This window comes from Argentina silus (genome assembly GCF_951799395.1).
Source record: "Argentina silus genome assembly, chromosome: 15".
Classification (NCBI taxonomy): Eukaryota; Metazoa; Chordata; class Actinopteri; order Argentiniformes; family Argentinidae; genus Argentina; species Argentina silus.
Window position 1 is genome coordinate 11,461,394 of NC_139669.1, and position 13,986 is coordinate 11,475,379.

General features: G+C 43.7%; 3 protein-coding genes across 4 annotated transcripts; 2 read left to right on the forward strand and 1 right to left on the reverse strand.

The window, feature by feature from the left end:
• The first annotated feature begins 93 nt into the window (after nucleotides 1-93).
• On the forward strand, nucleotides 94-5,753 carry setd7 (SET domain containing 7, histone lysine methyltransferase). The gene is made up of 8 exons (XM_083686451.1): nucleotides 94-312; nucleotides 1,450-1,579; nucleotides 1,746-1,947; nucleotides 2,482-2,671; nucleotides 2,817-2,898; nucleotides 3,110-3,227; nucleotides 4,286-4,443; nucleotides 4,548-5,753. The coding sequence occupies exons 1-8, from the start codon at nucleotides 273-275 to the stop codon at nucleotides 4,735-4,737; spliced, it is 1,110 nt and encodes a 369-aa protein (XP_083542577.1). The 5' UTR covers nucleotides 94-272; the 3' UTR covers nucleotides 4,738-5,753.
• Nucleotides 5,754-6,207: 454 nt separating this feature from the next.
• LOC310815969 (uncharacterized protein) lies at nucleotides 6,208-9,479 on the forward strand. Of its 2 annotated transcripts, none has more exons than XM_083685939.1 (7): nucleotides 6,208-6,228; nucleotides 6,511-6,718; nucleotides 6,829-6,888; nucleotides 7,103-7,234; nucleotides 7,532-7,678; nucleotides 7,854-7,914; nucleotides 8,379-9,479. In XM_083685939.1, exons 2-7 carry the CDS (start codon nucleotides 6,554-6,556, stop codon nucleotides 8,483-8,485), a joined length of 672 nt encoding a protein of 223 aa, XP_083542065.1. In that variant the 5' UTR covers nucleotides 6,208-6,228; nucleotides 6,511-6,553; the 3' UTR covers nucleotides 8,486-9,479. The 2 variants fall into 2 exon arrangements, with proteins under 2 accessions (XP_083542065.1, XP_083542066.1); XM_083685940.1 differs by having other exon boundaries at nucleotides 8,382-9,479.
• A 96-nt stretch (nucleotides 9,480-9,575) lies between these two features.
• On the reverse strand, nucleotides 9,576-13,681 carry rab33ba (RAB33B, member RAS oncogene family a). Its single transcript, XM_083686459.1, has 2 exons — nucleotides 13,162-13,681; nucleotides 9,576-12,788 (listed from the first exon to the last, which is right to left on the reverse strand). The coding sequence occupies exons 1-2, from the start codon at nucleotides 13,384-13,386 to the stop codon at nucleotides 12,288-12,290; spliced, it is 726 nt and encodes a 241-aa protein (XP_083542585.1). The 5' UTR covers nucleotides 13,387-13,681; the 3' UTR covers nucleotides 9,576-12,287.
• Nucleotides 13,682-13,986: the final 305 nt, after the last annotated feature.

The following is a 13,986-nucleotide window of genomic DNA, read 5'->3' on the forward strand; positions in this document are numbered from 1 at the left end:
AGGGATTGTTACAAGATTAAGAGATGAATGAAAATGAAATGAAATCATATTGATCTCCTGCAGGCTGACAGACACACCCAGCCATGCGTTGGTTGCGTTATGATGGAAAGGCACTATTCGGGTCGGTCGTGGGGTTATGTCAGCGCCTCTGTGTAAGGGAGAAAGCTCAGAGGGAAACAGTGGGGTGTCGGATGAGCTGGACGATATCAGGACAGTAAAATCGCAACACTTCAATCCCTTGCGTTTGTCACCAACTACGGCGGCGCGCAGCAATGGACAGCGATGACGAAAATGTGGAAGAAATCGTAGAAGGTACGAAAAAGCCAGACGAACAAAAACATGCAATTTTGCCCATAGTAAATGCAATTAAATGTTAGCCTTATCAGTCGATAAATTCGGCTGTCAACCTTCCCAAAATGATAACCGATTTCTCCGGGTTGTGGGCCCATTCTGTAGCCTTGTCTGGTAGGCGCCAGGGACTTTATTTCCACAGGAAACCCACTTCAGTCGAGTGAGAGCAGCAGAAGCGAAACAGTGGGCCGCTGTGCTCTCAACACACGAATATAACGCCAAGTTTTTCTATAGATAATTGAAACTTGTTTGCAAAAGACGCAAGCAAAAGAGTCGTGTGCGTTCTGCTATCACGTGCGTCCAGTCCATATATATGCTTACCAAATCACTCTAATTGACCGGCAAATTAATACATCAATAAAAACAGTAATTAATCTGTTTATCTGTTACGTCACCTTACCCAATTTTCACTGTTACACAACTATTAGCCCAAGATATCCTATTATATGCAGGAATTGAGGACAAACAGGCTACCGGTTTGTTTTTGACACTGAGTGACCACAGCCTAAAGTTTGTGTTCTATTTCAAGATGGTGGACAGTTACATTTTCAGAATCATAAACATTTTTGCTGAAGTCTCAAAATGATAAGCAAGCAGAAGAATGTTGGATTTATGTTCAGGCCGGGCGACCACGTGTGTGTCCCGACGACCGAGTCCCATGTCCAGTGTCCACACATTTCACTCGCGGTGGTTGAACTCATAGCCTATTAAGTCTATGTTTGAACAGGGTGCCTGCTTGATAATCATGTACAAATAGGAGAGAGAAAGCATTTTTGGATCATGTAGGCCTATGATGTAGGCATATGTTTCAGCCCAATCACTTATTCATTAGGTTGTAGCCTATCTGTCAAAGTTGTCTCTTCCATAGGTCTAGAAATGTCAGACTGTGGATCTGAATTAGGGCAGGCAAGACAATGGGTGCATTTCTCAGACACAATGAAGTAATGCCTACACTCTAAATATATTTATGAACTGACCTCTAGCAATGTATGAGTTTTAGCCTCAATGTAGACTGATTGGCTTTTGTATTGTGTGTGTGTGTGTGTGTGTGTGTGTGTGTGTGTGTGTGTGTGTGTGTGTGTGTGTGTGTGTGTGTAGGCCCTTTGGATGAGGATGACCAGCCACATGGGTTCTGCACAGTCACCTACTCCTCCAGCGATCGCTTTGAAGGGCACTTCACACATGGAGAGAAGAACGGGAAGGGGAAGTTCTTCTTTTTTGATGGGAGGTATGATGAAAAAAAAGTGTCCCTCCATCTCTCTCTCTCTCTCTCTCTCTGAGTACATTGGATCCCAAAACAAATAAACATAGCCTTCTTTGCTCTGTTGAACCCTCCTGTCCTATCATCATCCTCCCTCTCCTCACCTGCTGTCTCCTGCCTACTGGGTCCTCAGCACTCTCGAGGGCTTCTATGTGGACGACGCTCTGCAGGGTCAGGGGGTGTACATGTACGAGGACGGCGGTGGCCTCCACGGGACCTACGCCGACGGTGAGCTCAACGGCCCTGCCCAGGAGCACGACTCGGAGGGGAGGCTGATGTTCAAGGGCCAGTATAAGGACAACAGCCGCTGTGGGGAGTGCTGGATCTACTACCCCGTGAGTCCTCCTCCTCCTCCTCCTCCTCCTCCTCCTCCTCCTCCTCCTCCTCCTCTGACATGGTGTCTATGGCACCATATCCAGGGGTTACATATCGATTTAGCAGGGGACAAAACAAAAGCTTGGAATTATGGACAGAATCAAATCTATGATCGATAACGAAAGGCCCACATTGTACACGTCTTTCTCAGTAAACTGTGTTTTGTTTTGTTTTTGTATATATGTATAAAATTAAAAAAAAAAAAAACACTGTTTTTAATATGTGTGTATTGACACAAATCATGTGTTAAATGTGCATACATGATGATTGTGTTAAAAGTAACACATTTGTGTTAAAAAATAATACAACGTGTTGTTTTTAACACGTATTTCTAGAGTCAAGGTGGGAGGATGTTCACTCCTACATTGAGAGTTTGTGACTGAGTGTTGTGCCACTGAGAAGGGTACTTGTGCTAACAAAGTGTGTGTGTGTGTGTGTGTGTGTGTGTGTGTGTGTGTGTGTGTGTGTGTGTGTGTGTGTGTGTGTGTGTGTAGGACCGGGGCAGTGTGTTCGGGCAGATGAATGAAGACGGAGAGATGACCGGTAAAACGGTGTCATACGTTTACCCCGACGGCCAGACGGCTCTCTATGGGAGCTTCGTAGACGGGGAGTTGATCGAGGCCCGACTGGCCAACCTGGTTTCCATGGAGACCGGCAGACCACAATTCGTCATGATACCAAACAGTGAGTGACGTATAAACAAAACCCAGGGAGGGTTTATCATCGTAGATCATATCAGACCATCACATCATACCAGGCAAGGGCAAATGATGCAGTGTTTTTTTTTTTTTTTTTTCAACCAATGACAAGCTTTTAATTTCTCTCTCAGGCGCTGTGTACACCTATGATAAGTCCACCTCCACCTGTATCGCCACCCACACTCTGCTCCCAGACCCCTATGAGAGCAAAAAGTAAGCCCATTTACCTCCCGGCCCACTTACATTATACTCCATAACTACTTGCACCATATAGAGGTAAAGATAATGTTTAAGCATTTCCCCCCCAGGACAGTATAGTTATTTGAGAGGCATGTATGATTTCACTATTACCAGTCAGTCACACCAGTCAGAGCATGTTCTGATCTGAGTTCAGTTTGCTGAGTCATCCCCTCCTGTGTCTCAGGGTGTTTGTGGCAGATTCACTGATCTCAGGAGCAGAAGATGGCCTGTTTGCTAAGGTGGAGGCAGAGCCTAACACTGTAATGGCCTTTTACAATGGAGTGCGTATCACACACTCAGAGGTAAGACTGGGAGAATGCCAACGTGTTTGTGATTATTTAACAAAACCACATCAAAACATATTAGATGGTGTGCGTGTATACAGAGTATACAACTTCATTATGGACTGAGAGGATTTTTGACATTAAAGTGCCCTGCGTAAGTAATGGGCTTTTTTTCTTCTTTTGGCTCTATACTCCAAAAGTTTGGATTTGAAATCAAACAACTACTATGGGGTTAACGTATACATTCTCAGCTTTTATTTGATGGTATTTGTGTACACATTGGTTTCACCATTTAGAAATGACAACACTTTTATACATAGTTCCCCTATTTCAGGGCACTAAAAGTAATGGGACAGATTAATATGATGTCCAAATTAACTTGTGTTCAGGTCAAATCTGACCGATTTACAACTTTTCCTAAATATAAATATTGTGTTTTTCATCTTATTGCCTCAAGACTGTTTTCCTCCACACTAGGCATTTGAACATATACAATTGCTGATCACCACTTTCATTGAATTTTGAGTGGTTTAGTCAACTTTTCACACCTGTGGGGTCCGGGTCTAAAATGACCGCCATAGGAAATGAATGGGGAATGAAATGTAAAAAAACATACATACAATAGGAATACATCGAAATGGAGATACATTTTCAGTGTCTGTTCTTTGTATGTTCACTGCAGTTACTCATGTTAACCACTAGCTGAAGACATTGTTTCACAGCTTAAAAAAGTGTTAAACAAAATTTGGTGATGATTTATGGTTTTTGTGTTTATATAAGAGCAGTTAAAACAAAGCCAAATTTGGCTACGAACACTATAATAAGAGAGGGATGATGAACACTGCAGAAAGGTTAAGTATTTGGTCGACAATCCATTGCATGCAGTAACTTCCTGAAATCTGCAACCTATTGTAAATGTTTGATTTCAAATCCAAACTTTTGGAGTATAGAGCCAAAAGAAAAAAAAAGCTTCACTGTCCTATTACTTACACAGGGCACTGTAAGTACACTACCTCAATGAAACACTTTTTGTTGTTGTTATTGTTGTTTGTGGCGTTTCCGATGGTGATGCCCAGGTGGACAGTAGGGATTGGTCCCTGAACGGGAATACCATCTCCCTGGATGAGGACACGGTTATAGACGTCCCCCAGCCGTTCAACAAGTTGGACAGATACTGTGCCTCGCTCGGACACAAGGCCAACCACTCCTTCACCCCTAACTGCAAATACGACCCGTGAGTAGACTATAGATGGGTTAGAGGTAACAAATATGACCCTTGAGTACTGGACTGACAGTGAATATGCTGCTGAGTCTTAGTCTGCTTATTTGTTTCCTCAGATTTGTCCACCCTCGTTTTGGGCCCATTAAGTGCATCCGCACTCTTCGGGCAGTACACCAGGATGAGGAGCTAACGGTTGCTTACGGTTACGACCACGAGGCGTCGGGGAAGAGTGGCCCTGAAGCACCTGATTGGTACAAACAGGAGTTGCAGGCTTATCAGCAGAGACAGGCTGCCCATGGGGAATAAAGCACACTTTAATAGAACAAAATTCTTATGCGCAATAGAGTAGCTAATCCAACTCCTGCCACCCCCTCCCTATCACCCTGAGGGGGGTTTGCCCTCTGCCGACTATCTGGGGCACTACAGTCTGTTACTGCCCTCCAAAACCTTGGACTAATATGATACCCTTGCCCCTAAACACCCCCCCCCCCCACCATAACATGGCCACCAGTCTGGAGACACGAGTGGCTCAACAGACTTACCACCCTGCCCCAAAGCACCCTGTCACTCACTCACAGCACTCTTTACTGCATTGACTCGACCCATACCCTCCAACTCAGTGCACCCCTTCTTCATCTTCAATCTACTCCTTCATAACTCCCCCTCCTACCCATGGGCTTACCCCCTTTACTTCGACCCCCCTTAAGTCTTGCTATGGCTACTCGTCGAGGACAAACTGCACAAAACCATATGCAGGCTTCGATTTGAGTCAATCCTCATACAGTCGGCTACATCTAAGGATGGTTTCAGAGCTTCACAGCTTTAAAGTTGAAAATGCACAGATGTACGTATATATGGTAGAAGAATGGAACATTGCTGTGGATGACTGTGGGTGAGGATGCCATAGATCAGCACAACCCTGTCACACTTTGCACTCAAACACAGGAACTTCAACAGGAATTATGCATCAAGATACCAAATCAGGTGTCACATTCAAGGTTTACCGGAATTACCACTGTTTCCTGTGCTGGACGTTTTCATCTCCCTCGTCTGTATTTTTTTATGACCTATGGAAATGAACTGGTGGTGTGGGGGTTTCCAGTTCATGTTTTGTTAGGCTGCTTGTAGAGTTAGAGTTAGCAAGACTACTATTCCCCCTACTCCACTGTGACAATGCCTGTATGTACAGCACATGGATGTTTTGAACAATGTAAGCCAGATATTTAATATGAGTAGGTTTTTAAAGCCTCGGCTTAGCTTAGGAATTTTGTCAACACCATCTGTATACAAAACAAATCATTAAAGAGTATCCTCTCATGCCACTCATTTTTCATTTGTTTTCTTTGATATGCAAACGGTGTCCATAATATTTTCTCTAGATATGTGTGATTTATTCACATCTTCTCTATTGTTTTGCGTTGTGCTTTGCACATGATGCAGACGAACAGATGAGCTTTGGATTCTGAAAAGCCTGCAGGCTCTCTTTTTGAAAAATGTCAACAGTGACGGCGACTGTTCGCTGTAGCTGTGTCTCAGGATAATCAAGAGTAAACACTGCATGAACCATTTACCTTGCATATGTTTCATGGGTAAGCCATAGGCATTTAGGAAATAATAAAAAAATAAAAACTAGTCTATGGTTATTTTCTGTTCGGCAGAGAAGGAGTTAACCATTTGCATGGTCTTTTCTCCTATGCTGTGCACCTGCGCGTGTGCAGGTTAATGGGTAACAAGCGCTGGAGTTCACCTGTCCACTGAGTCAATAGAAACTAACGACAGCCCGGAAGAAACTCGCTGGTAAGAAGGGGGGAAAGTACTTACCAGGGGTAATCACCTATTTCTGTTATACAAATCTAATAACTTTTTGTTTAAAATAATAAGAGAAAGAAGCAGGTGGGGGGGGTATTGTAATGTTCCACCATATAGAGACAAAGGGCTTCGGACGCTACCAAAGCCAACAACCACTACGTTTGATTTTCAACGTAGTGGTTGTTGGGGTGCAATGGATATTATAACGCACGAAGAAGGGGATGGTGTTGACAGTGTAGATACGAAAATAATGCTTGTGTTTCACCCTAGGAATCGGTGTTTAGTCAAGTGTAGCCTCAGTCAAAGCAACACAATGGACCGCTACAGGTACTTCATCTTCAACCAGCGCAGCGTCGTGGGGCTGGGCATCCTACAAGTCGCCTGCGCGGCGCTGTGCGTGGTGTGCGGGTGCATGGACGCAGTTTTCCGAAAAGACACCACACTCAGCGTAACCAGGGCACCAATCTGGGCAGGTTTGGTAAGCAATGAAATGCCCGTTTGAACTTAAACCTGTATGGTCTGTCATTCTCTCAACTCCATTGACGAGGACTCATTGTAGCCTATGTCTGTATCCGTCCCTTCCTGAAGATAATGGCCTCCCCAGGTGTACTGGCACTTTTTGCATCCCAAAGGAAGAACCCAATATTAGTAAGTTGCACTTACTACTACAGTATGTAGCCTAGTTGAATTGACACTGAAAGAATAAGAGCGTCAATCGATTGTTCATTGGCTTAAAGTTGATTTCTGATGATGTAAACGTTGTATAAGTGTATCTGTGTTTTAGTTTATTCAATAAGTTGAATATAACTAGCTGAGATCTCTATTCGTGTTTTACCTGTGAATGTGATGATGGTTTTACCAGGTGAATGTGATGATCGTTGCCTCTGTCTTCTCCTGCGTTGCTGCGGTGATAGTGTCCTTTTATGCCTGTTTGACACTGACCTATGGGGAGGATGATGATGAGGTGTTCCACCATCACCACCTTCCTGAAGTGGTAATACACCCATTCTCCAGCTCTTCAAACAATCCTAAACTACCTCCCTCATACACACAGCACGCTCTCTCTAGTCTAGGTGTCAGTCTGTCTCTACTTTTTCCTTTGTTGTTGTCAGATAGGAGTTGGTTTAAGTAGGAACAGACTAATACCCATGGCTGCTCCTCTGACCTCTAATGTGGTGACTCACTTCCTTTCTCACTCCATGTCAGGTCAACCTTATCACATCACAAATGGCTCTGAAATAATAATAATAATAATAATAATAATAATAAAAGGTATGCATGCTCTCCTCAGAGGTTTGTGCTGCACCGGATGGTAAAAGGAGCTAACGCGACCATGCTGTTGACCTGTGTCATCAGCCTGGCCCTCTCCTCTCTCATCACCTTGGTGGGCTGTCGCAGTCTGCCCCTCTGTGGCTGCTACGACGGAATCACAGGCCTGGTGAGGACATGCAGCCGTGCCACAGTACTGTAGGATTAAACTATCCCTCTCTCTCTATATATGTATATGTAACACCACATCACTTTGTATCATACCTGATATGAATGCAGTCATTTGTGTGTGTGTGTGTGTGTGTGTGTGTGTGTGTGTGTGTGTGTTGTGTCTCGTGTCTCAGGAGACACTGGTCCCCCAGAGTGACCCCTTCCCAGAGACGGAGCTTGTGTGCACCTGGCAAGGTATGAGACCTGGGCGGGGGGAGGTGAAAGGGAGGGCATTATCAACAGGCAATCACATGCACAAACAAACAAAATAGTCATTGTATTACCTAACTGATTCTAGGGTATAAGCTGTGTCCTTCCTGTTGGAGGTTGGACAATTTCTCTGCTGTGATGCTGGAGATTGTTCCCTTGTTGCAACATGTTCCAACATCGATTGTAATACACCTATTGATTGATAATTCCTGCTGTTGCTCAATCCTGAACCTGAGAATGAACTACAACATTACAACAAGCCACCATATACAGGCATATGATATACACAGTCATCCCTCTTTGATGAATCACATTACTGACCGTAATTTACGATTTAAGGTGGCATAGTCGAGCAGTTTATTAGTGGTACTCTGAGTCACTGAGATTGAGGTGTATCCTCTGCTTTGTCATCATTGGTACTGACTGATGTAGTTCCCCTCACTTTCCAGCAGGTGGCGAAGACAGACTGTTTAACTCTCCAGCCCAGTTCAGTGACAGGTGCGCTGAGGAAGAGGAGACGCCGTCCAAACGCCCATCCTACAGCAGACTCACCTGAGAGAGTGGGTTCCACAGCAGAAGCACAATACTCTTGTGGTGCATCCCAATTGTATAATGGATTTCTCCTCTAGAATCCTTTCAGATTGAGTGGAGAGGGGGAAGCTATTTTGAACTATTGAGATGCATCCAAGGGAAGACAGAGATCCCTTGGTCTCTGATCATCATAACAGGCTTTAGTGTCTACTGTTAGGGTCCATACAACTGGAAAATACAACAAACAGGAGTCAACATTTTGACACACTGGAGGTACTATGTCAGGAGGTACTACGACCTGTCTTAAAACACTCATTTTCATGTCTTTCATGCCTTTTCTCCAGTTTGTGCCTATTATAGAAGTCTTGGGTTGACGGGTGCCATTATTTCTCCACAGAAAAGTATTTGGAATACTTTCAACAGGCAGAATCACATGTTTCTGTGCCAAACACATTTCAACCCTCTTTTCCCAAAGGTGTGTCACTTGGCCGTTTTTACTTTACTTTTACGTTCTGGGTCTGAAGAAACTATGACAAAAAATGTTTGGTTTCTTTTCCCCTGTGCCACTCAAATGATTTATAAACCATCTGTGCAATATACACTCACTGAACACTTTATTAGGAACACTATACTAATACTGGGTAGGGCCTCCCTTTGCTCAATTCTTCATGGCATTGATTCCACAAGATGAAGGGATGCACATGGTCAGCAACAATACTCAAATAGGCTATGGCATTCAAGCGATGATTGATTGGTATTAACAAGCCCAAAGTGTGCCAAGAAAACATTCCCCACACCATTACACCACCTCCACCATGAGAAGGTGTACAGGTGTAATAAAGTGTTCGGTGAGTGTACATGTTGAGTGTAAATAAATAATGTTTAATTGTTTATTGAGTCTGCCAAAGAGTCAGTGTGTGACTTGCACCATATGCTGTGTTTAAATGTACATAGCTGTTGTGTGATACTGCTCAAATTTGTATATGTATATCTCTGATTTTATATTCTACGCTGTGTCTAATAAATTGTCTTAAATATTTTTTTGTATTTTGTAAATTATTGTCACCTACTAGTAACTTCAGATATGATACAGTGCATTGAAATATTCAGGATGCTTTATTGCAAGGTTATACATAACATTTATAATGTAATCCATAAACCATTGCAAGCCTTTTCTCTTTTCTGTTCCCAGTAGTTCTGTGATGGAGGATATCTCTTGTTGCTATTTGCCACATTTTCTCAATCATACACATGAGGGCACTTGAAGAGAGTGTGAACACAGTAGACTTTAGTCCGTTTTCCCCATATCAGATTTGAAATTGATTTTTTTCCTGCATTCTGAACAGGCGAAGAACACATGCAATCAGATATTTCAAACCATTTTCATAGATGGATTGAAATCAGATACAAATCTGATCCCTGGCCCTGCGACCTGTGTCTGAACCGTCACTCCCTATGCGACACAGTGTTGTCTGATATCACTTCCCGACGCAAACATCAAACAAAAATGGAGGACAAGAGTTTGTGGAGTACTGAAGAGGTGTGTTGTCTGCAGTGTGAACAAAGATAGAGTACTTCAGTATCATGTGGACCCAAGAGATGTTTGCAGAAATAAAACAAGGGCTATTCAACTGAATGAAGCACCAACATAATACACATTAAAACCAAAAGGACACTTCTAAAACCATAAAGGCCACATAAGAGAAATGACAGAGTGCTGGATAAATGATACAGCATTCACTTGTCTAGTGTTTCGGACCAATTTATATAAAAACAGGCCTTAGAGAGTCAATCATACACCTGTCAATGCACTTTTGATCAACTGTATCCTGAGTAAAAAGCCATCTTTTTGAGCCGACTGTTACATTGAGAGGCTGATTGTTGCAGTTACATTGTGTGGCATCCGTTTTCTACTGGCTACAAAGAGAGCATACTAAGATCAGTTTCCCGAAAGCTTTGTAGCTTAAGTACTTTATCTCTTTGAAAATCCAGGCCCACTCCCCTTCTAGACCAGCAAAGTTCTTCATTTAGCGAATTTCGTTAGTTCACGCACAGAAGATGAACCTGCAAATATTGATTTGACAATTGTTACTCTCTCGTGACTTTGAGATTAGGAGGAATTAAGTAATACTTAAACTATGAAGCTTTCGGGAAACTGACCCCTGTCCCTTGGTCATTTTACCGAAAGACTTCCGTAATTTTCTGACATCAATCACAATCAAGTTGTGTGACCACACAGACTATAGAAATGACAGTATATCCCACCCATAGTCATTGAGGGTTTCTTTGCAACTTTCCCTAATTCAAACTAGCAAATGTTAATAAGCAATGACACAGGTACTCATCTCTACTCGATGGGCTGGTTTCACAGACAAGGCTTAAGACTAGTCCTGGACTAATTCACACTTTCAATGGCAAATTGCCACTGAGAATGCTTTTTAGTCTAGGACTAGGCTTAAGCCTTGTCTGTGAAACCAACTCTATATCTATTAGTTGTTGTTTTTTTACACATTTATATAAGATAAAAATACCCATGCATACACAGCAGTATGGTCACCATTACCTTGTAAAAGCAGATTGCAAGACTACCCTATTAATTTGAGGTAAATGCAACATAATTTTGTGTTGCATTTACAGTTCTCTGCCATTATGCATCATATGCAAATGATAAAAGCATGTAAAGCTGAACCTCATACTGTACTGGATAGCGATTAGCGAGGAGACCACAGTACCAGCTGTGGGCCAAATACAAGTAAAGCAATGGTGACAATATTAAAGGCCTTTGGGATGACACCAAAACACTAGGGTACAAAAACAGTGGGGTTTGTTTATGTATGTAGTTAGCTACTTGTGCTAATTGTACATGTTTAGAAATGTAATGTAAGGTAAATGGTATTTTTGTTTACACTGTATTCATTGTTTTAGATGTGAGTAATAGAAGACTTTCTACTTGAGTATGAGACTGTTCCATACTTTTGAATGGAGACTTTTGAAGTTGGATGCCTGGAATTAAACCAGTACCTTGTTTTCCCCTATAAGTACTTCTCCTTACTACTTTCCCTACACTGTCAGGGAAATAATATGAGATAGCAGAGTGAGTTTTTGCAGAGACAACCTGAGTGAAGTGCACTAATGGGGCCTGTCAACGATGGGAGGTACTGTATGTGTGATATCCCTCAATGCTCCACTGAACACTAAATGAGTAATGTTGTTTGTTAATCTGGCAACGGAACAAAAACATAGACATATTACAACTACAGATATTCTCTCTCTCTGTAATCAAGCTCAAACAAGGTGCAGTGGGGAGCAGACAGAGACCAGTCTGTACAGCTCATTTCACCAGCTTTCCTTTTGATCCATGGATGTTTCACTGAGATTTTATGAAATGCTAATACAGTCCATTCCGACACCTCCAGGACTTCTGTTTGTGCCGGTAACACACATTCAAGATTGAGCACAGGTCATGGGTGGGGGGGGGGGGGGGGGGGGGGTGTGTGTGTGTGTGTGTGTGTGTGTGTGTGTGTGTGTGTGTGTGTGTGTGTGTGTGTGTGGTGTGGTGTGGGTGTGTGTGTGTGTGTGTGTGTGTGTGTGTGTGTGTGTGTGTGCGCACTACTCCTTGGACTCCACCATCCCTTAGGTGACTAAACATCCCTTAAAAGCATGAAAGGTGCTTTTACCATAACTTGACTTTGGAGGGGGCAGGCGACAGGAAAATGTCTTATCCTCAGACAGAATCTGCTCTGACTCATCAACTTCCTGTATCCCCCCCCTCTCTGTTGCTCCCTCCCCTCCCCTCGCCCTATCTCTTCTCTTCCCCTCCCTCCCTCTCAGCAGCTGCAGGCCCAGCTAGCCTCCTCCTTGGCCTCCGCCTCGTCCCCCCCCGTCCTCAGGTTCACCGTGTCCCACCCCACCCCACCGGGCGGCTGGCTCAGTATGAGAGGCTTCTGGGACTTCAGCTTGTGGGCCACCGTCATGAAGATGGCCTCCACGTGGTCGCTGCTTCCTCTGTCACTGTGGTTACCCTCGCCGCTGGGGTTCTTGGCCGACGTCTCAAACAGGGGCATGGAGTGGGCGTCGGCAAACTGCTGTGCCACGTCCGTGCCCACCTGAATGGAGTTCTGCAGGTCACACTTGTTGCCCACCAGGATCCTGGGCACCTCCTGGCCCAGGGCGTGCTGCTTGCACTCCTCGATCCACGCCGGCAGGCTCCGGAAGCTGGCGGCGCTGGTGAGGTCGTAGACAAAGACTACGGCGTGGACATTGCGGTAGTAGTGTTGAACCATGCTCTTACGGAAACGCTCCTGGCCTGCAGTGTCCCATAGCTGGACCTGGGGGGAGAGAAAGAGAGAGAAAACATGGAGATACAAAATACACTCTAGTCAGAATAATGAGCAATATGAAAAGGTATCAGTCCATAGGGACCTGAAGCAGATCACAGTGCATCTGTCCAGTACTGTGGCAGTACTGCATTGCACTAATATGACTTGTATGATTCGTGTATGATTCTGCAGAGGGCAGTGTATGAAATAACCAGCAATATCAATAATGTGAGCAGGGTAATTGAAGTAAACTGATTTTAGGCTTTAAGAAAGCCATAATTCATATGAATACTTGTCTGAGCCATTAGCCATTGTTGTTTGTTTTTGCTTGCCTTATTTGTTCCCATTAGCCACCACGATGATGTCATCGTCATCGGTTTACCTTGATTTTCTCGCCGTCAATCTCGATAAGTTTCTCCCTGAAGTCCACCCCAATTGTGGCCTCGGTTTTCTCCGGAAACTTGCCCGCACAGAATCTGTAGGTGAGGCAGGTCTTGCCCACTCCCGAGTCCCCAATCACGATGATCTTGAAAATTCGTGTTCGTGGAGGGGGGAGAGTCTTGCTCAGCGAAGTAGTGAATTCTAACGACGACTCCACATCTGCCATACTGATACGTTATTAATTATCGAGGTTATTTGTACTGACTATGGAGCAGTTGGAACTGTTGTGGCTTGCAAATCCCTATAGAAACCTGCATGCAATGCTAGCCGGCTAGTTTGGCGAGGCTGTCAAATTGAGAAAGTAATCTCCTCCTTGACAAATACGATTGGACATTCGTATCAAATCTATGACTTCAAATATTTTAGTCTAAAGTCATATGACTATCTATTATGGTTGCGCTATTACATACTATTTGTGGTTGCTGAGGCATTCTTCTCCCTGGAATTCCTGCCCAGTGCTGGACGTGAAGCCACGTACAGTGTTGACAGAAATCACAAACATCGCGAGAGGTAACAAAGAAAAGGAAAGTCTCTCGTGATTGGATCAGTTTCAACACAAGGGGCGTGCTCAGGATTAAACCCGCCTCCTACATTTTCATAACAGAATATTATGTCTAGACTACTAAACCACTGACAGCCTGGCACAGGTATCATGTTTAATCCATTGATATATGTGTACTGAAAATTGGACATGAACTGAGAGTAAGCACCTCAAAATCCTGTGAACGTTTTAGGCTTTTAGGTGAATTTTAACCCCAACCCAAAC

Coding starts and splice junctions, on each gene's coding strand:
- setd7 (XM_083686451.1), top strand. CDS start 273: ATGGACAGCGATGACGAAAATGTGGAAGAAATCGTAGAAG. Junction 1,948..2,481: donor AGTGCTGGATCTACTACCCC/GTGAGTCCTCCT, acceptor GTGTGTGTGTAG/GACCGGGGCAGTGTGTTCGG. Junction 2,899..3,109: donor GACCCCTATGAGAGCAAAAA/GTAAGCCCATTT, acceptor CCTGTGTCTCAG/GGTGTTTGTGGCAGATTCAC.
- LOC310815969 (XM_083685939.1), top strand. CDS start 6,554: ATGGACCGCTACAGGTACTTCATCTTCAACCAGCGCAGCGTCGTGGGG. Junction 6,889..7,102: donor AAAGGAAGAACCCAATATTA/GTAAGTTGCACT, acceptor TGGTTTTACCAG/GTGAATGTGATGATCGTTGC. Junction 7,235..7,531: donor ATCACCACCTTCCTGAAGTG/GTAATACACCCA, acceptor TGCTCTCCTCAG/AGGTTTGTGCTGCACCGGAT.
- rab33ba (XM_083686459.1), bottom strand. CDS start 13,386: ATGGCAGATGTGGAGTCGTCGTTAGAATTCACTACTTCGCTGAGCAAG. Junction 12,789..13,161: donor TTGACGGCGAGAAAATCAAG/GTAAACCGATGA, acceptor CTCTCCCCCCAG/GTCCAGCTATGGGACACTGC.